The sequence below is a fragment of the Gallus gallus genome, chromosome 9 (genome assembly GCF_016699485.2).
Source record: "Gallus gallus isolate bGalGal1 chromosome 9, bGalGal1.mat.broiler.GRCg7b, whole genome shotgun sequence".
NCBI lineage: Eukaryota > Metazoa > Chordata > Aves > Galliformes > Phasianidae > Gallus > Gallus gallus.
In genome coordinates, this window is record NC_052540.1 from 10,058,905 (window position 1) to 10,083,609 (window position 24,705).

General features: G+C 40.9%; 1 protein-coding gene across 1 annotated transcript; it reads right to left on the bottom strand.

The window, feature by feature from the left end:
- Positions 1–3,186: 3,186 nt before the first annotated feature.
- Positions 3,187–24,417, bottom strand: GK5 (glycerol kinase 5 (putative)). The gene is given in 16 exon segments (NM_001031306.1): positions 3,187–4,189; positions 5,526–5,659; positions 7,726–7,785; positions 8,926–9,029; positions 12,832–12,917; positions 15,337–15,441; positions 16,075–16,201; positions 17,360–17,420; positions 17,758–17,831; positions 17,924–17,985; positions 18,609–18,684; positions 20,033–20,164; positions 21,053–21,146; positions 21,610–21,685; positions 23,857–23,950; positions 24,226–24,417. Coding segments are annotated over 16 exon segments (1,554 nt in total). The 5' UTR covers positions 24,358–24,417; the 3' UTR covers positions 3,187–4,052.
- Between the last annotated feature and the right edge of the window lie 288 nt (positions 24,418–24,705).

Below are 24,705 nucleotides of genomic sequence, written 5' to 3' on the forward strand. Positions count from 1 at the left end.
GGCGAGCGGCTGCTCCCATTGGCCGTCGCCTTGCGCGAGGTCGGGCGCCGTCGGCGCGCCATTGGCTGCGCCTCGTGTGTGTACACACGCCGTCCGCCAATCCGAGGGGCCTCTGCGAGGGGGGGGGCGGGGCGGAAAGGCGGGCCCCAGGCAGCCTCCTCCCCGGGTGGCCTCTCGGCGGCAGCTGCGTCTGGCGCCGCACGCGCGGGGTGGGGGGGAGGCCCGTTCGGAGGGCTCGGCCCGGCACACCTGCCGGCAGCTGCTGCAGCGACGGAACGGCCGCCACCGGTGGCAAACGCGGGCCGTGGCGCGCACGGAGCGGCTCGGCTCCGCCGATCCTCCTCAGGGCCGGGGCCCACGCGGCAGCGCAGGGGGGAAGCGCCTCGGAGCTAGGGCCGCCCTTCGCTCACACTTAGACTTAGAGCGCTGACGGGAGCGGAGCGAGAGCAGCGATACGGTGCGGCGCCGCACGCGCAGACAGCAGCCGGGGCTGCAGCGAACACCGCCGTGCTGCGCGGAGAGCGGAGGGAGGGCGGGCCCGGAGCCGCGGAACGGTCCCGGAGCGCACAAAGCACTGTGCGGGGGGTGTTCCTGCTTTACAGACACAACAAAAAAGGAAACATCAGAAGGAGGCTGTAAAACGGGGTTCCTAAACGGAGGAGTGAGAGCCCTATGTTTATTTCCGTGGCACAGCTCACAACTGCTTACTGATCACAGGCCCAGGAACGTGCTGACCGTGTGCTTTCTGTTTCTTTTCATCCTCTACGGAACACTCTGTCACAGGCAAGAAGACCTTTATCCGTACTTGCAGTTACGTAAGGAACTTAAATGAAAGCATTAAAAAACCATATGCAAAATGGAGCGTTCCCTGGAGCAGCTGCCCAGGCCCCAGGCAGCGCAGAGGCGATGCTGCAGGCCCTGCTGGCTGCGGGAAAGAAAGGAAGCAGAAGAGAAGCGAGGCGGGGTGCCGGGCTTCCTGCACTCCTCCTCGTACATGTGCTAAACCCACATCTGAACTCAAATACCGCCTCAATAAAAACTCATTTATGTCTTAAAAACTTCTTTTTAGTTCATTTTGGTTATTTTTATGCAACGCTTACAAACTGAAGTCACACGCTATGATTGCAAACGTGAAGAAGGCATTTAACCACTGTGGAAAGGAGATGGACAGTGACTGCCATAGCTGGCATTGGCTTTCAGCCACCTGCACAATGAGCTGTCTCTGTATGCACACACACTGCTCAGTTCAAAGCTGCTGAAACAATCGGTTTGCAATAAGTGTACTACTTCTGTACGGCTCTAAACCAATCTGTACTCTCAGAACTTACATAAATCCCAAAATCAAGTCTCAGAATGAGATCCGCATTGAAAACTTGGCTGTAACTGCTTGCTCAGCTCTGCAAAGGCACCGGGGTTAGCACTTTCTTAAAGTAAGGCCCACACTCAGGAAGCTCTGATGCTGTTCTCTGCAAACAGTCATGGTCTCAAAGCCTGAGCACGACACCACGACACCACGCTCCCCTGGCTGGTTGCTCCCTTCCAGATCATATCCCCCTTTCCCTTTTCATTAGCATTACTTTGCACTGTTTGCTGATTTCAATGCTTTGCGAGCCCACAACCCGTGCTGTGATACCAACACTAACCCATAACCCCCACACCCAACATTTCTCCTGAAGAGTGAGCTGAACTTGTCCATCTCACTGTAAAACCTCAAACCAAAATGTGGCCCAACCTCTGGGTCAGAACACCACCATATTCCAACCTGCAGTACCAACACATCTGTTTGTCTGAAGAGGAAATGACACCTTTGCCCGTACAGCTGGGCTTGGAACGGTAAGAGAGAAAAAAAAAAACACAACAAAAACAACATTCAAAAAGCCTATCTGTATTTCATGCTCCACTGACTGGCAAGAAATGGTTCTCTTACCTTAATTTCACAAGGCTGCTGTTCTAATGGTGAGTCCGAGCTGCTCCCTGAGTACACGGCCCTAGCTGAAGGATCTTGCTACACAGACCACAACAGAAAGAAGCTAGCAGACTGAAACAGCAACTCATTAATTTTCCTTTTGTAATTTCTTCCAACAGGAGAAAACAGGTAAGAGAAAATTAATTTTCCATAAAATTAACTGCTAAAGGAGAGAAGAAAATGTTTTTTAAAACGGTGGCAAAGCTGATTACATTGAGATTTTATACATCAGTGACTGGATGGTTTTTTAAGAAAACTCTCACTGCACCTGCTCAGAGTATTTTCAGTTGTTTGAGGATTGTTTTTCTTTCCTTTCTACTTACATTATTAATCCAACAGCTCTGAGATCTCACCAACCCTAGAATTTTTTATGCCATGTTGTCCCACGTATCAGGAGTTGGAGCTGGAGATCCTTATGGGTCCCTTCCAACTTGTGATACTCTGTGATTCTAAAATACGAGACTGTGTATCATCATGGATAATAACTGCATCCCAATTAGGCACACCTACCATCAGCACCACGTGCATCAGTGATGGCAGGATGCACAAGGATCAATAACGCATCTCTCAGCTGAATTCCTGATCTTCACATGACTGATGAGGTCCATTACTGCCCAGTCCAAAGCAAAACATTTGCGGTCTCAACATGGTGCATCTCTTAAAATGACAGTGCTAAAAATCAACAACATTAACTTCTTTTTATATCATTACATTTACTATTAAGCTCACCTGGTACCAATTGCAAAATTGCATGTATTTTGGATGTACTACGGTCAGGATGAAAGCCACCACTGTGAAAAGGTGCAACATAAGGCACACAGCTAGCTATTTTCAAGCAAATGGTATCAACAGAATCAGATTCAGCTCCCATTAGATATTTATTTGGGAACAGAGCGTGGGAACCCCAGTCAAGACTATAAAAACCACATAACTACAAAAGGCAGACAAGCCATGAGATTTCATCAAGGGGGTCATAGGTGGACATTATCTTTAGGCAGACTTTGATTAATTAAACTCCTTCACTGAGAACAAAGTGCAGAATAACTGCAAGCAAGGCCACCATCTTCTGCTCACAGTGCCAGACTGATACCCTTCTCTTGTTGGTCTGGTAGAGCATTCTTGCCAGTGACATTTTCTGAAGTAGGAAATTACGATCTGAAACTGACTGACACAGGCAATTGACATTTAAGATTAGTGATGAACAAATGCATAATTACGTCCCTTTAATTACAGTTTATTTTAAAAATATAAAAGTAGTAACTTCAAAAATAGACTTTCAACCCCGTTTTTCCTAATAATAATAGGATGTAGTGATGGGCTCAGAAATACTACTGTTACAGACTTTTACAAGTTAAATGTAGTTACAGGTATGCTAACATTCATATATTAATCATGCCATATAAAGCAGCTTTTGTTTTTATAAAATTTAAAAAAGGTAGCTACAAACTAGATAGATAGTAAACATCAGCTACAAAAATCCTGGAAAGAAGCATCTTGTAAGGAGTTCTGAAAGCATATTTGCTTTTGTTTCTCATCTTGATTTCGTGCTAATCCTGAGGCACCACAAAAATGCCATCACACAGCTGGGTCAAATGCTTCCTTACAAAGTCAATCACAATGTGGTAACGGGCCACTCTCAAGACAATACCTTGGTGTGCTATCAATTTCCCATGTCCCCTCTAAATAATTATTTTACTCTTCTTAGAAATACCTAGGGAAGTGTATGTCCCTTTTTAGATTCCTCAATGGTTAACGTATCAAAGCTTTTAAAGATCAGATGGAAGATGAGCTCCTCAGTAGAAAACACATCATAGGAAAAAACTCCCAACATATAAAGTGTGGTTTCAAGCAGTTGGGCCACCCAAAGGGGGTCACTGAAGGGACACAAATGTTGCATCTGGACTACAGCTGTTGTGAGGATGATAAGAAGGTTCATTATGGAGTGGTAAGTTATCCAACAGCACGAAGGTTACCGAAGGACCTTATAACTTTTATATACCATCACAAATTTCAGTTACAATTTTAACCATTCTGTTAACTATAAAAACTTATAATTTGATTCCTTCTATCTCCAAAATGTCAATTTCTACCAGTGCAAGGAGCATTTCACCGCTCGCATCCAGGTGTCCATAGCAGGTTTGTATTCCTTCTCGTCCTTCTGGGGCTCAAAAACTGTTTCTATTTGCCTCAGCTTCTTTAGCTGTTCTTTGTCAGTCCAAAGTCCTATAAACAGAAAGTTCATTCTCAAGCTCAACTACAAATGTGTTATTTTTGAGTTGTTTTAATTTACTTACAAGAGATCCAAACCAGAAACACAGTAAGAAATCATGACAGCTTTTCTTTACTTAACCAACAACTTTCTCAGAGGGAAGCATATTTTTTTTTGCATTGTGAAACTCCTTTCCAATAGCATCCACTTGTTTGGAATGCTGACAACAGCACATCTGCTTAACTGGGATAGTTTCCAAGGAACAGATCTGGAAGACTGAAGTTCACTTAAGTTTCATCAACACTGTCCCTTCAGCTGCAGGTCCCTCTAAATGAGAGGAGCCACAGAAATCAAAACTTAGCACTGTTGCCTTTCCTCGTGCCCTAAAAAGTGCACAAATGGCAGAAAACAGCTGCTGTTACACATTCAGATTAATTATGGTACTGAATCGCTCTTGACTGTCAAAGGACCTTTTTACAGCTTTAAGTGCTGGATAAACCTTACCTGAGCATGTAATTTTTATCTTAGTTATGTTATTTACATATCAAAGCAATTTACTGAGGTACATATCCATCTACAAAATATGTTTCCATTAAAAAGAACCACTGACAATTTGTAATTTAAAGTCAGGTTAATTATATAAGCCAGTCCTTTCTGAGTAAAGCTGGATTCCCCTTCCACCCCCATACATTTATTTTGTAATTCCATTGTACTTATTTCTGTGAAAATCCCAAAGAGTAAAGGCTCATCTCAGAGATGACAGCATACAGCTTCACAGTGCTGAACATGAGCAAGGCAGCCTCCTTGTCACATGATCCATCCACAGCAAGCACTGCTTCACGCAGTACGAAAATGGAAAGGGACTCATAGCGTCCAGGTCACGGAACAGAGAGGAAGCAAAGAGAGGGTCCACCTCTCATCGCCAGCAGTGTATCCTTCTGAATGCAAACGAACCTTAAAACCTATATGCAGATACTTTTCACTTTAAGCTTCCTGTTGCTATTTGTTTATGTAGAACCAAAGGATAAAACTGCTCAGCAAATTGGGATATTGTAATAAAAATACAGATATGGTCCAAAAGATTTGTTTACGTATGGCCCTGTCACCCACTTGTTTGGTCCATCAAACACAACAAGTACATGGATAAAAAGGACTATACAAAGGTGAACACTTTCTACTGCAGCTTCCCATAAAAGCGGGTGAAGTAATCCATTGTGGACATTTTACAATTATTTTAAGTCTACACTGTTGTTTTTTGTTGTTTCTTTTCCTGACGTTTCTTCCTTATCTACAAACATACATATTATCAGGGGAAAAGGTGAACTTTAGATGATGTATTGGTATACATACCTGATGCAAGACCTGCAAGAAAAGCTGCACCAAGACTAGACATATCTGTATTTGAAGGCTTTTCTATTTTCTTATTAATCAAATCTGAAGTCATCTGCATGACAAAACTGTTATTACTGACACCTCCGTCAGCTCTACAAGGAGAGGAGAATAAAAGATTAAAAGAAAAATAAAAGTGTTTAGTTCTAATGCTTATTTACCAATGTTTCAGAAAATAAGTCCTAAGGTTTCACACCCTTGCATAGATCTTTCCATTACTTATGCACAAATGGATTTTCAGAAGTACTGTTGGGTAACAAAACCCTTCAGCTGGTTAGAAAATTTCACTAATTTAAATGCACCAGCTGGAATGTTCTATGCCACAAGTATGTCTCAAGAAATGTTGTGGATGTTTCTGAAAGTAAAATAATGAAATACGGCCTAATTGGTGAGGTTAACAGCATTTTGTTTATTTGTACATACAGTTAAACTGGATTTCAACCTCTACACTATGGAATAAAAAACCTCTATCTGCCAAGTCACTACCTTAATACCAGTGACATGCATTTTTCTTGTTCTGTAGAAATAAAACATTCGTTTGATTCAAGCTACAGGACAGGAAAATAAAGTTTGCAAATACTATTTTACATAGCTCTGCTGCTAGATATGCTGAACATTCAATCTGTTCAGTACATATTCTAGCAAAATGTTCCTTCATGCCATTAATTACAGTGCGACGTGCAATTATTTCACTAAACAACTGAACAGGTTGCACTGTGGTACTCCACAGAGCACTAGTATCATCCTTGTAGAGGCCACTGCAGACTGCTGTAACACAGAACACAACAGCCTTCTCAGTGCTTTGCTTGATGGCGCTGAGACAAGCAACAAGCAGTAACAGGAATGTATAAGACTAATGAAAACAACACCTTTTTAGGAGCTTGTAGGAGGCAGAGGCTGGGAACAAAGGATATGGGACAGTAGCTAAAAAAGGAATGAACATACAGAGGGTAAGTAACCTCAAGGCAGGAAAAAACAAGATTCAGAAGGAACGGATTGTTAGTAAAGGTAAGAGGACAAAAGATAGGGAGTAAAATCTACACTCCACAGAAAAAGCCATGAAGTGTATGTCATTATCTTCTAATCCTTAACCCACAAGCTGAATTTCTACTGATATTAGCGAACTGTAGTATAGTCATTTTATGAAACAGCAATTTTATATTAATGAATAAAACAAAATACGATCACACAATTTAAAGTTTACATTATAATGTAAACAAGATCAGAATTTCCTACAGAATCACTGCTACCCATCACTACTGCACTGAGCCTAGCTGTTTCTGTATCTCAACCTACTCAGTTCCAGTATGTGATGGAACACAAAAACTCATACCTTCCCCCACTTTTGTACTTTCACCTTTCTTCCACCATTCAAAATTGTAATTTCTCATCTGTCCACGTGCCTGCCAGTCTACTTCTCCCTTTGCATGGGTATTTCATCCATAGGAAGTGACAGAAAGTCTCCTTACTGTTCTTGATTGTGATACTACAATGACCCCTGGCTGTCAGAAGGAGAACTTTGGGAAGGCTTTTCTCAGCACGACAGGCTGGAGGCTCTAGAATAATAGTGTACAGACTAAGTACCTACTAAAATGAGCAGGGTAGTTTTCCAGCAACAAAATTCTGCTAAATCTTTCCAGGAGGTTGTGATTAGCCTGTTCCAGGGACTACTACTGCCTCACTAAATCGGATTTACTTCTTAAAAGACAGAAATAAAGCCAGTGTCTTCCCATTTGAATTGCAAAAACATTATTCCCCTTACACCTCAAAAACAGGTCCAGTTTTAACTAAGTCTTCAAAAAACAATCAGTCTATGACAGACCCCACATAAAAAATTCCAGTACAAAAGCATTTTATTATAAAGGGTAGGATGATCTTTGTAATAGGCATTGCCATATGTTTTTTAATGCTGCATGAAAATAATTTTATCTTTGTTTTTTAAATTAGAGCAAGTCCTTACTGCCTACTGATAACCACCAATGCCAATAGTTTATTAATAAATGACCCCTCTGTGCCAATTTTGAAGTTACATCAGCATTTTAATTGGTAATAGTCCATTTCTCAGCAGCAGAATTCTTACAGCAAGGTAAAATACATAATGAAGTTTACATCTGTTTATATCAAACTCTCACATATCTAACTGAAGTTGCAAGGAACTTACCGAACAGTCTGAAGAGGAATGCGTACCTTCTTCACAATAATATCAAAAAGCTGTTTGTTTCTTAAAAAAATAAAAAATAAAAAAAATAGTTCAGTTAAGCAATATGAATTCCATAAAGTGCTTCCAGTATCTACATAGTCAGAAAATAAAATACAAGGCAAAAAATGCCTCAGTTGTGTCAAAACCACTGCATAGTTAACAAACCTCCAGAATGCTTAAGAAAAAAGATACACTGAAACTCCATGACATACCATTAAAAAAGCACAGATATAGCTAAACCACACCCCATTTTACTGCAAAGCATGGCACTGTGGAATGTACATTCATTCCCTGCTGAAAGTGATTACAGGTTTTCATAGACAAAATGCAACTGCTGATACAAGAAGTGGGTTAGAGTGATGAAAGCACACTGACAGAAGCATCAATTGAAATTTCTCCAACTGTTCTTTAAAGGGAACATCTGAAAGCTCTAAGTCTGACTTGTTTTGAACCTTAAACACAAAGGCTCTCTACCTTGTTCTTAAGAGATGCAGGCTTCAGTTCAGGAAATACTGCATCTCAAGTTTCTCTTATAGGGGAGAATAAACTGCATTTGAGACAGCTGCAGTGATTCAGAATGTTGTTACCTTCTCCAGACACACAGCCTCAAACTGTATTCACATTCAATTCCAGTCATTCTGGCTGGCATTGCAAGGCAGGACAATATGTTTCACAGTGAGCTAGGGATGTGATAACACCAGTGACTAACTGCAATATTTTCAGCCTTGACAGTTAGATTGGTAAGTTCTTATCTATCCAAATATTTCAACATATCTAAGATGCCTATTACTGCATTTTATAAAATACCAGATTCAAACTTTAGCCAAAGAGCAAATATGAAAGGGCTACAGCTTCTGACAAAACATTGTCAAGAAAGTAAAGACTAATTTTCAACAAAGTATTTTTAGAATTTGTCAAAAACAGTATAATTTAAGGATCTCTATATGGCAACTTCATAACGAAAAACTCCAAACTAATAAATATATGCAGGTTTATTCGTAATGGGTTAAAAAGAAAAGAAGAGGCACTTGAAATTCCTTTTCAACATTACTACAGTGGATGACTACAATTAGTATTTCACAAACTGTGGAAGCAAACATATCTATTTAATATTGCTGGTTAAAACAAAACCAAGTGTGCTCACGTTAAGCAAGGAATTACCTGAAAGCTACAGATTCCAGAATAGCTCGTACAAGATGGTTTCTGGTAGTAGTAGGTTTCAGCCCCATGAAAGAGGCACATAAGTATGGATCATTTGCAGAAACCTGCAGAAAAGATTTCACAGTGAGTTTGGTGAGGTACGTTTGAAGGCTTCTGAGAAAGCAGTCAAATAATAAGAGAAAAGTAACTTACGACAATTACAGGCAGCATAGTGGAAGAAGAGAATTGAAAACAATATGTGAGCAGTATACAGTGTTATTAGCTTACATAGTGAACGTTTAAGTTTCTGTCAACAGCAAAAGTGTTAAGTGACTTCTTCCAAACCTGACATACTAAGTAACACTAATACTTATGACTTCTCTTTCAAGTTCATGCAGTGTACACGTGAAGAAAATAGGACAGGGCACATTGATACTGCTGTTATCTGGCAAAATTGCACTTATTTTTTTAACCCCCTTCTCTGAACTTCTGGAAAACGGACTTACAAGTCCATCTGTGTCAGCATCTACTCAGTGGAGCCGAGCAGACTTTACAGTTTTAGAAGTGTTCTAAAAGTTGGGCTCTTAGAAGGAACACTGACAAGGACTGTAATCATTTTTATTAGCTTATAGAACAGACCGTTTTCAGTGACACTGATTAATAGTTTCCAACAAAGTTCTAATGCTCACTACGTTGTCTTTTTCGTACTGGATAAATCTCCTCTCCACCCCTCCACTCCTTTGACAAACTTTAGCACAAGGAATTAGTTTGCTGGTCCTAACTGGTTTGTGACAGTATTAAGTCTTAGTTTCACTACAGACAGCAGTTTTCAATTTGAAACAATTCTTTCTAGTTGCACTGTGTTATATATTAGTTATGCCAACACTTAATGAAAGCTCGAACTCCATGCTTATAAAATGCACGGACACATTTACAAAGTAAACAAAGAAAATGCTAGCATATGAGAAAAATCAGATATGGGTAGGTATATACGCAACAGCACAAGAATGGAAAATACTGAACTACCACTTAAATAGTAGATCATGATCAGCAACTACCAAAGCACCTGGGTTCCTTAGCAGAACAAACTTGTACATTTGAAGTCAAAGAAAATACTCTTTTCTTTTCCCACATACATAAGTACCCTTTCCATTCTAAGAATGGAACCATCTGTGCCCACCCAGAAACATCATAAAGATTCACTGTTCACAGATTTTCATAGAAAACAAACCCAAAAGTGTGCGTTCAAGCTCTGCGTATGGGTGAGTGTCTTGAAAGAATCACACAGTTCAATTACTACTCATTTCAAAACAAAAACAAACCAAAGAACCAGGAAGTGATAGTTGTACAGATACATTCATATAGACCAACAAAGAGCTCTGTTTTTGCTGTTCCTACCAACCATAGCAAACTCCTATTTCTGATAGAATAAAAGCAAGAATGATTAATGCACATATTCACTCAATTTCGTGTCTACTTTCACAATGATGCTCCTTTCAGTATGCTGCATCACAGCAGTAGAGTCCAGTAAGTAAATTCGTTCCTACTGCTTTTATATGGATAAGTAGAAAACCATTTTACTCTGCGTAGGAAATGAACATACATGCTTCATGAAAACCCTCCATAACTGCCATCACTGTGAAGCCTAAGAAACACGACCATACGACCATGTGTGTCAGCATCCAGCCAGTGATGCTAAGCAGCAACCAGATGAATTCAACTCTGTTCATGTCCTTTTCCAACCATTTGATCCATTCATTTCTAAACTAACACAGAATCTCTCCCTGCTGGCCTACTAGGATGCTATTAGTTACCAGGTTTCAAAAATGAACAGAAATCCAGCCATCTTTTCTTTTCTTCCTCTTCTTTTTTTCTTTTTCTGTAGTATCATTCCTAAATTTGGACTGGGAATATCCAAACTAGGAGTAAAGATGACAGCACCTTCTTGGTGTTTAGCAAGAAGCTAGATGGGGTTCATTCTGGAGACAGTATCAAGACAGCAAGGAGGGAAAAAAAAACAACACACGCAAAAGTACACAAACCAACATCTCTAGAACTTCAATACTACTAGAATTAAAGGGTCAAACATAAGATTCAGACTAATATTTGTCTGCATTGGGAATCCTTTCTGCAAAGACTGGAATTTGCCATGGCTCAGTACTTGCTTATTCAGAGCACAATTTCTCACAGTAAATGCTAAATGGAAGCATCTTAGCTTAACTAAGCTTTCCACTGCTAAAAATAAAGCTAATGATTAGGGCAGTTGTTTGATAGGAGGTCGCTGGGCTAGCTGTAGGTGAAAGTAATTATTTCTAAGACTGTAACTCTGGGAATGATCAAATTGAGTACTGTAAACCAGCAAAAAATCAAAACCTGGGCTTTTACACCCACACAGAAAGACAAGCTGTCAAAAACATCCCATGTAATTCCAAGATGTACAGATTCAAACCAATGAATTACAAAGACTTCTAAGAGGGAAAAGAAAATAATGTGGTGATTTTCGAAAGCTTTCCTTTCAGAGTGCCCAGCCCACCTGTCCAGGAAAGTTAATATTCCAAATGACAACTTAGAGAGCAAGTCTACGCCGTGAAATTTCTCCTGAACAGCAACGCTGACTAGAAAACAAATAATTTTGGGGGAGAAAAATGGCTACTTTCATGGTGACAAAGCCACAATGTAGGTACTGCTATGCTGCAGAAAGCGTGCTTTTAGTCACAGTATCTCATGCTGCTCAGCTAAGTGGCATAACTTCATAAAAAAGGTTGGGGTCTCCGCAGCCTCCAGGTCAGCAGCAGCTACATTAGCAAGACCTGCTCATTCTCATTCCGTATGAAGGTCTGTCTAGGAGCTCTGACTTGCAGCTCTGTCACTCTGTGGTGACAAATTACAAATTAGTATTGCCAACTGTCAAGCCCATACTGGAAGCAACTGTTCTGCAGCTGAATAGACAGTGTGTCAGCTCCCCAGCTATCATTTGTCATCTAATGTAATTAACTGCAATTCCTATCAATCCCGAACCAGCCTAATATGCTACAGTGAACTGCAAAAAAGCATCACCCTTCTTGCTGCCTCTGCACAGGAACAGTATCTCACCTCCATAATGAAATACAAAGGGGATCATAAAACAGAGGAAAGGACAGACAAGAGGATATACAGTCTTTAGCATAACTGGAAAGCAAGAAGAAACAATCCAGAGCCTGTAATCTAGAGGGAACCATGTAATTGCAGGAAGCTTTTCAAATAAAGAGGAAAATAAAAGAAATCTACTGGAAGATGGAGACTAAAACGCAGAACAAACGCCAGGAAATCCTTACTATATGCACTGTGCTCAGTAACAATAGCAACAAAGCACAAAATCTACTTTAATGGGAAAAAAAATAATTTAGGTTAAGATCTGTGTAACCAAGAAATGTCTGTCTATTGTTACCTTTGCCTTTCATAACATCAGGACATCCAATCTTACCCATATTTAAGGTACATGTTTAAATACACTGATGAATTACAAACTACATACTGAAAAGAGGCAGGATAAAAAGAACTATTTTGGCACAGTACTTGGAAGTGCTATCTCAATGAAGGCTCTGTGTGAAGCAGAAAAGATATGGGTTCAGTTTCTCTGTCTGTAGACACTGTCTGTCCTACTGTGGACAAGTCACACAGTTTATCTGTCAGGTCACCATCTGCACAATGGAAGTAATTTCCTACTTCATAGGCTTTTTTTCTTTTGCAAGGGAAAGCTCTATTTAAGCATTCTTACCACAAACATCCTCACACGATGTGGTGAGGGACAGAGAATAAAAACATGAATATTAGAGATTAAATATGGTGTTAAGATGTAAATTACTACATTGAAACGAGACAGAAGTTGTAATTTTAACTGAGCTACTAAGAACATATTCTTAACTATATTAATAACTGTAATTTTACCTGAAAACCTGGAACAAAACAAACGCCTTGAGAATCAACAATACTCCGTGCCATTTTTGCTGTTTCATCTACATTGGTGAAAAGATCTGTAAAGATGCATAGTACATATGCTTTTATTGTTTATTTCCATTTCTTTAAATGCTATTAAGAGACAAAAAGCTAGAATTGGTCCACCTCCTTTTGTAATATTTCCCAGTCACATCCCTTGGTAATATTTCTCAAATTTGTTCTACGGGAAATCAATGCTTCTCCTGTATTTCATGTCCAGTCACATAAATTCAAATGAAGACTAAATTTAAAAAGACCCTCTCCTATCTGTCATGCTACAGCCTTTTAATCTGTGCGCCCTGTAAAAGATCATTAGCTTTCCAGACAAAGAGATCTAAATAGGAGTTGAGATAGCTAACAGCAGCACCTACGCTAAAAAAACCCCAGGTGTTGAATTCGTTTCCTCTGGAAAGATGCTGTTACTGTCAAGCTAAACACCAAGTGACTACAGAGGAAGTCCTTACTACCCATCATATTTTATTAGCTCTCAATCTCTATATGAATATAAATATATTATTATTTTTAAACAGGAGACTGACAAGAATATCAAGTCCTACCATCACCTCTTTCACAGAAGCTACTGTAACTGGATGATTCCTTTCAAAACTCATTACAGATATCCTCTCTTGAGCTTATTCTTCACTCATACATTTCTTAGGTGGACACATAACGCATCATCAAAAGACTAGAGATCTCCTGTAGATGATACCTACTGTTTTATCTTGTCTAAGAAGTAAATCCTCCTACCAAAGATGGGTTAATCTAACTCAATTTAAAAAACCCTCTTGGAAACTTACCAGGACTTTCAATTTTACCTCCATAAATGTTTGAAAGTTTTGGATCCTACTGTGCCCAGACTATAAGCCTAAATCATATCTTTTTCTTCTTTTCGCACTTGCTATTTCTGAACCATATAGTACTTCTATGGTAGGATAGAGAGTGAAAAAAATGGAGTGAGATTCACTTCAACTTGCAATTTGAAATACTACTTTTTCAGAATTATTAGATGTACCACCACAAGAAAACTATTCAACCAACTTTGTCTTGCAACAGAAATTTCTACTTCCAAAACATTACTGTTATTACATATCACCTTTCATCCATGTTGAGCCTCACCATCCTTACTGATGCCATTACCTTCCCTTGTTTTGGCCCAATTCTTTCAGCAAAGCAAAAGATTTACCCTTCTATTTACTTGTGATAAAAGTTTCTTAACGTTGTCCCCTTGCAATTGTGTTTCCAGAAAACAAAGGTCTTGCTTACTAGAGATACTTATAGCAGCATTTTTTGTTTTAGTTTTTAAATCTGTTTCTAGAGCTTCCCCACCTTTTGCCCATAGTAGCAACTGTAGGTCATGTCCACTTCAGTACTGGCTGACTAAAAACCCTTACGCTATTTGCTCTGCATATACCAATAAGCTCCGTTTTAAGTATGGATAAGTAGCATGAAGTTTGAAGTAGTAAACTTACTTATGTAGCACTGAACCGTGTGTGGAAATGAGTAATTTCCTCAAAAGATTAATGGCTCTGATGAAGAACCAAGAATTAATACAAGTCCTACTCAATACTTTAGGGGATATAAATTTGCATGTATATGCACATATTCACCAAAAGTTGGGAACTTAATTGTGGAAGTTGGTGACAAGCTGTACTTCAGGAAAGCCTTTCTCAGCTAATCCAAAATTTGGGTCATAAATTCCTTTTCTGCATCCCAGTAAGGCTTACTAAGTTTTTAAGGAAGACAAGTAAATAGTGTATTAGAACACTGAGAAAAGTTCTCCTATCAACAATCAGTAGTTCTCAACATCAACTACTAGAAGGCTAAGATAGACTCGGGCTTTTATTAAACAGATATGCAAGTATTTTCAAGCCTGTTGCTAACTCTGAGATGTAGAGCTAGCAATCTCCCAAAACCACTAACAAAGTATTTGTGGGTTGTAGCATCTACAATTACGCTAACTAGACTGAACTGCAGCCAGTTCCTGTGTTTCTTCTCAGGTCCCAATACCAGAAAACAACAAACACCACAGAAGACTCCTTTATACCATTTCTATTTAAGTCTGGATACCAGGTTAAAAATAAATAAAAAACGTACCAGGAAGCTTGTTATGTTCAGGAAAAGCATATGCTCAGGAGTAAAACATTTCAGGAAAATAATAATACACAAAGAATGACCTCAGAGACAGAATCTGAAGAGGAAATGATAATGCAAAATGTGTGCAAACCAACCTAAGGCATTTTAAGAGGACAGAAATTAATTCTACTAAATCTAAACTATCTGCAGTAAACACACTCACCAGAGAACCTCCTGCAAAGACTGTGGATGTCCCAGATATGTAGGCTAGTTTCTTCAATTATGGATAATAACACGAAGCCCAAGAACATAGCTATAACCCTATAGAGCAAACTAATAAGTAGCAATACATTACATCCTCCTACAAAATCAAAAACTACTTACTTATATCCTGAGCCCATTTTATTGTAGTGCCAATGTTTGACATAGAGCCTTCAGTTAAGTAAACAACTTCTTCCCCAATCTTCCAACCAATCAGTGGATAGAGACCTTAATTATTTTCCATGAAACAAAACAAAAGACCTAATTAAATTACAGTGCTTCCAGGGAAACATGGACAATGAAACCAACTAAAAACATACAGTATTTTGCTTTAAATTTCCTTCCAAGAATTAAATTAGCCACTTATGACAAACTAACGAACTTAGTAGACCATCAGTGTTCACAACTACAACATTTTCAATACCAGAGAAACACAGGTGAGCCCATTCTTAGTATTTTAAAACAAAATTAATAATTGCTAAGTGCACACTTCAAAGTACAAGGGCTCAAGGGTTGGAACTTACACTGATCCACTGGAAAATTTTGATGCGAGAAAACAGAGCACCAATCCCTTACATTTCCATTCCCGTACTGTACAATACTGCCACCAAGAAGTATCACTAGTAATTATATATGGTGTCTTAATCCATTTGTTTTTTCTCCTCTGTTTTTCTGTTCTTACGAATTGTATTTCGGGACTACCAAGACTGCCATTTCTAATTAAAGATTTTCAGAGTCCTCTGTCCTGAAAATGTTTTTAAGCTGTCTTTCTACAGCCAAAGACAGGAGGCTGAGCACAATTGTGTATTGTCATCATTAACAACTGTCAAGTAAAATGAAATTATGTAAAACACAGCTTACCCTTGTGCGATGCAAAGAGATTCCCTCCTGTATTAACATTCCAGAAACCACCTGTGCCCATTGTCAGTTTAACATCTCCCGGCTGAAAGCAGCATTCTCCAAACATTGCTGACTGCTGGTCAGCTACCTGCCACAGCAACAAAAATGCACTGATCAGTTAGCCAACATACAAGGCTGCTGGATTTTAAGATATCTGTGTAAACATTTCAGTGTATTGAATACCAATAACTATTCAGAAGGGAACTGAGCATAGAGAGCATCTCTATACAATTTCTCAAGTATCTGCACGCCATTCTAACACACATTTATCACTAGAGGCAAATTAAACCATTTTTAGTTCCAACTTCCAAGATATAAGCTTGCAATGCTGAAAAATATGTTTTGAAAATAAAAACTCTCTACTGTTTGAGTCCTTTATAAGGATAAATAGGGCTTTTGCAGTCTCAGGGAGAAGACAGAGTTGACTGGCTTAAATTTCTCTAAATACAAAGTTTTGAGGTTCTTAACTCCCTTTTTACCTGCTGCCCCTCCTGTACCAAATCATTCCATGATGACTTTATCCAACAGTGATGATCTGTTAAATCTGTTTACTTCTGTTTGTGCCTTAGAGAAAACAGTAAATTTACAGCTGAGAATACATTTCTTAGAAACAGCAGGAGGAAAATCATGATAGAGGATATGACATATTTTCCATTTAGGTCAGTTCAGGCAGATTTTTCTACATTACTGCAATAACATGTTTTTCCTATCCAAACTCTAACTACTAAGATGATTAAATGTTATTCTCCACTTGTTTTTAGGGAAAGTAAATAACATGTACCACAAGTGGATCTACCAACAAACACCCTTACATTGGACACTTGGACTGGATCATCTGAGAGGTCTTTCCCAAACTTAATAATTCTATGACACGCATAGAGTCTTACTGAAGCCAAGTCAGGCTGCATCCCATTGCAAGCTTGTATCTAGAGCAAGTGACTTTAAGCTAAAGAGAGATTACCACAGCTTAGAATAGAACCCAGGTCTGTTAAATTCTACGTTCAGTACTTGATCATTTGGTCATCTAACTTCAGTGGACCATAACCTCTAGAAACCCCTTTTCACTCCTCTCCTCTGTGCTGTAAGCTTAGTTTCTGAAGCAAGATTTAATAACTAGTTCTGCTATAGTTAAGCCACAGTGAGGGAATAGGGAATACTTACTAAACGAGCACATATTAAATCAGAGCTAGATAAACAAATATAGGTACAGAAATATGAATTTAAGTAAAAAAAAATCTTCACTCACCAGTGCCATTATTGGAACAGGTACCCCAAATATTTCAGAGTCAGCTGATCCAAAATTGAAGCTTAAAACAAGTTTTATAAGAAACATCACAACCCTGAATTGACATTTTTTTAAAACAAAACCAAGACACAGAAGGGCTGTGTCTGTACATAAATTAAAGGCAATGCTACCTCTTTATTTTAAAGAAAGCATTAAAAGATTTTTTTTTTTTTTAAACCATTCACTGATGGTAAAAATAAAATCCTGGATGTAGGATTAAAATTGTACTTCCACACATAATGCTTAAACCATTTTAGTAAATTTCTATATTGCTTCTCCTATGCAGGTTATGTAATATCTTTATAGAAGCAGTTAATTTAATAGGTATCATATCCTCAAAAATAAACCTTCACAGTTACCTTGTGTCTTTCACTGGAGGATAAATAGACATTGGAATGGAAAGTAAATGACACAAAGTGGGGTTCCAACATTTCTGAAATAACAGGAAAAAAAGCAAAACCATCAGAAACACTCTCAAAGTGCAGCAAATAGCAATAACGTTTATACAGTATGAACAGCACCTACCGTAAAGGGTTCAAAAACACCCGTAGAACTGGCATTTGAGTAATCTGTAGCAAATACAGAACCTAGCATAAAAAAAAAAGAAGAAAGGTTTGAGATGCCCAAATGTTTAAGCCATCAGAAACATTTTTTCTTTAAACATCTCCACAGCTCCCACGGAACATAAACGTGTGGAGGCAAGGTCATGCTAAACACCATCGCTACACCAAGTACTTGTGCTGCTCCCTGCAATGCATGTATCCTAATTACTTCATTTTACTCTCACGAATATGCCCAGGAAAGAGCTGATCACTGACTGCATTGCATTCCATTATCATCTACACAGTGGCTGAGCCATCAGTCCTCATGTAGCTACCTGTTCTGGGACAGAACCTTGTCATGCTTCCACATTCCTTGTAATTCTTGGCTCGTTTGTTTTCACAGATACTTTTCTTCAGTCAACACCGGTTAGTTCTAATAATTTTCTTTAAATCTTTAGTGTTTAAAAGGCTGATTAGACACAGTAATCACTTCCTTTTCTGATTACCCTTCCAGCTCTCAAAAATAAAAATAAATATTTTAAAATATTCATCATTAATAAAAAAAGCATACATCATCAAAGCACATTTAAATTCAGTGATAGTCATGAATATTACTGTTTAGGTTCTGGTACATTTTATTAGCATTTAAGAACAATTGTAACACTCACCTTTAGTCAACCTATACAGTAACCACGTGTCCACTGTTCCAAAGCAGCAGTTATTCTTTTTGGCAGCTTCATCAGCCTGGGAACAAATACAGAAAAAAAGGATTTCATATTGGATGCAATAAAGAGAAACATATTTCCTGACTCGTTTTTCATTTTTTTTGGTGGCTAATAATAATAACATCCTTAGAAAATAAGTCTCTAATACCCAGTATTTCTTCTAAGAAGTGTGAGCCAGCTATGCAAGTAGCATTATCATACAGAAAACCTGTTCATGGTCCTAACAGAGAATAAAGACAAATTCTAACAGCTGCTGCAAAGAAAAGAACAGCAATTAATCTTCTTAGTGCAGTGGAGCGGTGAATAAAGGAAATGAGGACCAAAGCATACTGCACTTCAACAACAAAATAACAAGAATGGAAGAAATATGTCTTTTTTATAATATGTGCTCAAGAAGAGTGAAAACAGAGGAAGCATTTTCTGGTTTATGAAGTCAGTGAGGAGTCAAATTGCTCTTTTCTTTGAGATTTTTTCCTCCTTTAAAGTGGGAAAGTGATGTTTCATCTAATGGCCACTGACTGACACTGCGTACAGCCACAGAACTTAGAAAAAGAACATCGAAATTAATTCATATGAAAGCATGACTGAGTGCATTATTCTCTGTAATCACGAGACACATTTTTGAGCTTTTTGATTTGGTAACCACTGATTTGAAATATCAGAGCCTGAAAAATCTATGGAGAACATTCATCTCCCACCAAAGCCCCAGCAGCTACCTCTCTTTTAACTCTGTAATATTCCAAATTCACAGCTCACCCAACCAAAATATGCACACAAAAATTATCACAGACCTTCTCAACAGTGAGGCTTATAGCAGACAAACTCAAAAAAAAAACCACACAGGGATTTCTTTACACAGGAAAGACAAAAACAGATGATCATAATTTTCTTAAAAAATAACCTGAAAACTATCCGAAGTAATAAAAAAAATTGAAGTTATGAACACAGTAAGAAAACAAGGAAAAGAGTAAGGATTAGAGCAAAGAACTGAGTAAGAAATAGCTCAGGGGTCATTGTTCCATTAGATTAAGCCAGCACAACTGATTTTACACGTGTTTTCCACTTAGGACTGCAACAAAACGTGCAAGTAATTAGCATCTGATTGTTAAGTATGGTAATGCACAGGTAACTATAAACTGGGACAGTGCAGACTGGCAAGGTGACAGAGCCAGCTGGGAACGCGCCATAGAAAATAAACATGCAAACAACTTTAAAAGAAAGTATAACAACTAAGAGCAGAATTATGCTCAGTGAAATACTGGTTGTTTTTTTGAGGAAAGGACCAAACAAAACAAGCATGCAGAGGTTATACGCAGTAGCCATTAGGATGGATTAAGGAAGCTACTATTTGTCCCTTTCCAGCTCACCTCAGGTATGTTTTTAAAAACCCAGGACAACTTCATAGAAGTCTGTTGTGTTGAAAAGGTAAGGACACTTGGAGCCAAGTATCGATCATTTCCAGTAAAGAAATGAAGCACTGTAAAAATAACATGGATTACCTGTTTCAAAAGAAAACAGTTACTTCTTCAATGTCTTCCTTTAAATGTTCCTTATAAATTAGTACTAAAGGATGAAAATATAGACAAAAGCAATGCTCATGGCTCAAGTTCTGTTAGAAAATCCTTACATACGATTTCAGTGGCAGCCTACCCACAACAAACACCAAAGAGAAGAGCAGCTGCACTAAGCAGGTCTGCCTTGCTGACTTCTGCTGGCACACAGAGAGCAACTGCTCCATATTACAGACAGGTCCCCTGTGTGAGCACAATGCATAGTGTGGCTGACAGTATTACACACTGTTATTCCCTTGACGGTTCTCCTACAGCAAACAAGCTCAATTCTGTTTTAATGGAGTAATCAAAATTTAATCATTAAAGCTCCACTCGAAATACATGACAAAACACAGTTTTTAGCTAGTTTTTGTTATGCTAGCACACTTACAAGAAAGTAACTTCAGTTTTCCCTCTTAGAGTAACGTTTTTTCTAAAAGAAGCACAAAATGCACCCTCTGTAGATGACCTCATTAAAAAGAAAACACAACACCCAAAGTGCTGCCAACCACAAATTACCTACATTCAAAAATTGTGCTTCAGCAGTGTTAGCATGCGACATTTTTACACAGTGAAGAGACTGAACTGTAACAGAATACATGACAGACCTGCAGACATCCTTTCCCATAGTTAAGTAACTTCATGCACTTCATATTTTTCTCAGTACCACTGTCCACACAAATCTTGTTTACTTTCCTGTTAAACGCTTTAGGCTGCAGTGTTTTATATGAATACATTCACAAGATATCTGCAGTATCTCATATACCATCCTTCTGCTTCCTACAAATGAAGTGGTTATAATACATTCAAGCAATATGCCGCTTATCAAAGTGTTACCTTCAGCAGAAGGGACCTATTCCAGGAATTCACGAGCTCAGCGCTCCTTAAGTCTTGCCAGCTTATGAAATTATGAAAAGGTTTTCCCGTTCTCCTGAAAAACAGCATTGGAACATCCTCACTTCCAACCACAGAACGTATACAGCCCCACCTCAAAAGTCAACACGATGCACGACTTCCAATCCCACCATTTAACAGCAGGTCGATTCCTAACACAAGTGCACGTCCTCCTGTTGGGTGTGAGAAACGGGCAATAGGCACACAGACAGTTTGGGCACACGGCTTCTCATCAGAATTTTAAAAAAATCAGAGGATCATAAAATCATCGTGGAGGTTGGAAAAGACCTTCAAGATCATTAAGTCTGACCAATATGTATTAATTTCCTCCAAAGCACCAAAACAAAAATTCTGAGCTGCTGCAAAGTGCAGCTATGCCAACACAGCAGAGCATGGCTGACAGTGGCTGCCAGACCGAGTTCAGGATTTCTACAAGCTGTTTCTGTCCAGATCACGGCAATGAACAAGAATTCATTTTAACTAACACAGTGTATACATACTTGTGCCATGTGATGAAAGTGGATCTTTGTGTTGAGATGCCAAGAGCAGCAACTTGCCTCATGTGAAGTCCAGCAGCTAGAAAATAAAAAGAAAACAAATGCAATAAATTGAAGAAAAAAAAACCCAAAATATTACTTGTCTAATATAACTTTAAAACCTACGGAATGCAGAGGAAATAAACAGAATACAGGTCTACACAGACTGGGCACCTGAGTGGCTACACCAGTGAAATAACAGAGAACTCTGAACCACACCAACTGATAGCAAAGGCAGTCAGTAAAGCTGCACGGCTCACAGAAGCAGCAGTGGCACTCTGACCCTCTGCGCCATCTGAAAGGCCAGCTGGGGCCTCACTTCAGCAAACCCAGAGACAGGCAAGCTGCAAGGCACTAAGACTGTCACGCCTACATGTAAGAAACCAATTAAAACGTGAATGTCACATGGATGAACGTGAACAAAAGCACAAAGATAAGGAATAAATGTATTTACAAATTAAAAAAACAAACAGGAAAACTCCCGATAACCAAAAAGAAAGGAATGCCATGGAGAAGCAAAACTACACTGATTTTTGATATCAGTGTTTGGTAACGACACTGCTCAGCTTAAACATTATAGCCCTCAAGTTAATAACAAGAAACTTGTATGCACCATTTAATCACTAATTCAGTGTCATGTATTTCAAATTCCGAAGTAGAAAAATGTACGTTTGGGTATAGGCACATTTTGTTGCTATACTTCACTTTCAAATAACTGCAGCAAAACAGCTTTTATAATATATACGTTGATGTAAGTTTTTAAATTTGATCCCAGCCATTTTCAAGGCAGCTCTGGTCAGCTTCCACAGTACCTCCACGTACACTTAGAGAAGAAAAATTCTGTGAAAAAATGATACAGTACAAGATTCCACGTAACCATCAGGCAGGCTGTTCTGGTCAAAGCACTGCTGTTCTGAAGGGTCCTCAGCCCAACTACGTGAGCAAACCGTGAGCGCAGTGGGTACACCCTGACAACTGACAGCCTCTGAGTGACGCTTCCAAAAGGGCTTTCATAGGGAAAGGGCCCTCCTGACCTGCCCACTGCTCCATTTGCTTCTGCCCCATCCTCCCCCCTGCCCACAGACCTACTGGTCCTTCTGCTGATGTAGGCAATCATATCAATCAGCTGAATATCAGATCAGTGCTTTTGCAAGACTGTCGGCTCCACCCGCTTGCACAAGCATTGCCGGCAGTAGGAGTGTAAGGGAGGAGGACCAAGGAGTGGGTGGCTTAGAACAGCAGCTCTCCCTCTCCAGCAGCAGCAGGTCTGAGCTGAAGACACAACCAGACCAGAATTGCTGCAGCTCACTGCCAGTTGGCGTGGTATGCCTTGCTCTTCCCACCTTCGCGAGCTATGAGCTGCTCCCACCGCTTTGCTCGCATCAACCATGATACTCTCTCAGTTCCTCTGTGAACTGGGCTTATATTCATTAGAGAGAAAAATAAAACATAAGGTATGGGCAACTGGTCAGCTGCTTCCGGGAAGGGCCAAACTTCAGCCAGAGACATCTTCCACCTTAGTGCACACCAGGCTACCTCAGCTCGTATCTCCACACACACCCAACATCTTAGCTCCACAAAGTGCTCCTGTGCCCTCTCTGCCGTCAGACGTCACTCCTGCACCACCACCACGCCCTCCTGTGCTCTGGCACAAATGCTGGCAAAGCTCCGCTGGCACAAACAGGGTGTGGTGATCCAATGGGGGAAACTGCCGCAGCCTTCAACACCCCGACAGAAAAGAGGGTGGGGCTGCTGCTCTGACAGCACTGTGGGCTCACACTCACATTACACAAGCGCTTAAAAACGGCCTGTTGATTAAGCACACAGCTACAGCTTCCCCGTCTAACAGCAACCTTTGCTTCATCTCACAGAACGGGGGAGGAAGAAGGAAAGGAGGAAGAGCAGGTTGTGACAGAGGGCACACGCATGCAGCACCCTGCTCCCCTTCAGCAGCGGGCACAGCAGCGCACTGCGACCAGCACCCAGAGGGCACCCTGCTGCTGTGCTGCACCCCCAGCGCGGCCCACTAAGTGAACTGACAGTGAGCTGCTGTTTTACATAACGGCCTTACGGCACGCTACACACGTGCGCTCAGCCGCGAGTTTCCAACGCGATTTTAGAATTAAAAGCTAACTGCGACTTAGCAGCTCGTCAGCTAACTAGTCCCGGCAAATAAGCGACAACCTGCTCACAGACTTCGCGAGCCGTTACCTTGCACAGCCTCTTTTATGACACCGACAAACTGACTCCACAGAACTTCGGGATCCAGTTCAACCCATCCGGGCCGCGGGTACAGCGACTCCACCTGCGCACACGAGACACGGCGTCACCGCGACCGCCGCGGTGTCAGCGCTCCTTCACAGCTCGCGCGCCGCGGCGGGGCCGGCTGGCGGCCGCCGGCTCTCCACACGAGGGAGCGCCAACGACCGCGGGCCACGCCACTCCGGCCGCGCGCAGGGCCGGGCCGCACCTGAGCGGCGCTCGGAGCGCCCACCGCGGGACCCCGCGCCCGCAGCACCGCTCGCGCTGAGCCCTCCGGCCTGAGGGCGGCTCGGCCCCGCGCCCCCCTCCCCGCGTCACCTTCCTGCAGCTGGAACCTCTGACGCCGGCCGCGCGGTCATAGACGTGGCACTTCACTGTCGTGCTGCCCACGTCCACCCCCACTACGTAGAGCGCGGGGGCGGCGCCGCTGCCCGGCTGCCCGCACGGCATCGCCCGCCACGCACCGACTGCGAGCGGCCGGCCGCCGCCCGCCTGAAAACCGCCGCCAGGCCCCGCCGCGGGGCGGGCTCCCGCCGGCCTATGGGCGCGGGAGGCGGAGCCCGGCCGCGCAGGTGGCGTTCGGCCGCGCGGGCTGAGGCCTGAGGAGGGGCCGAGCGCGCCTGTGGCGGCACGGGGCGGGCCCGCACCTGCTGCCCACAGCCCGGCTCTTTCCAAATGGTGCAGGGAATACGCCCTCCGCACCCGCAGCTGGAGTGGCTGCTTTGAAACAGAGCCATCGGAAATGAGCTGTTCGATACGCTTAACCCACGACAAACACTTAGCCCCAGAGTTAAATTA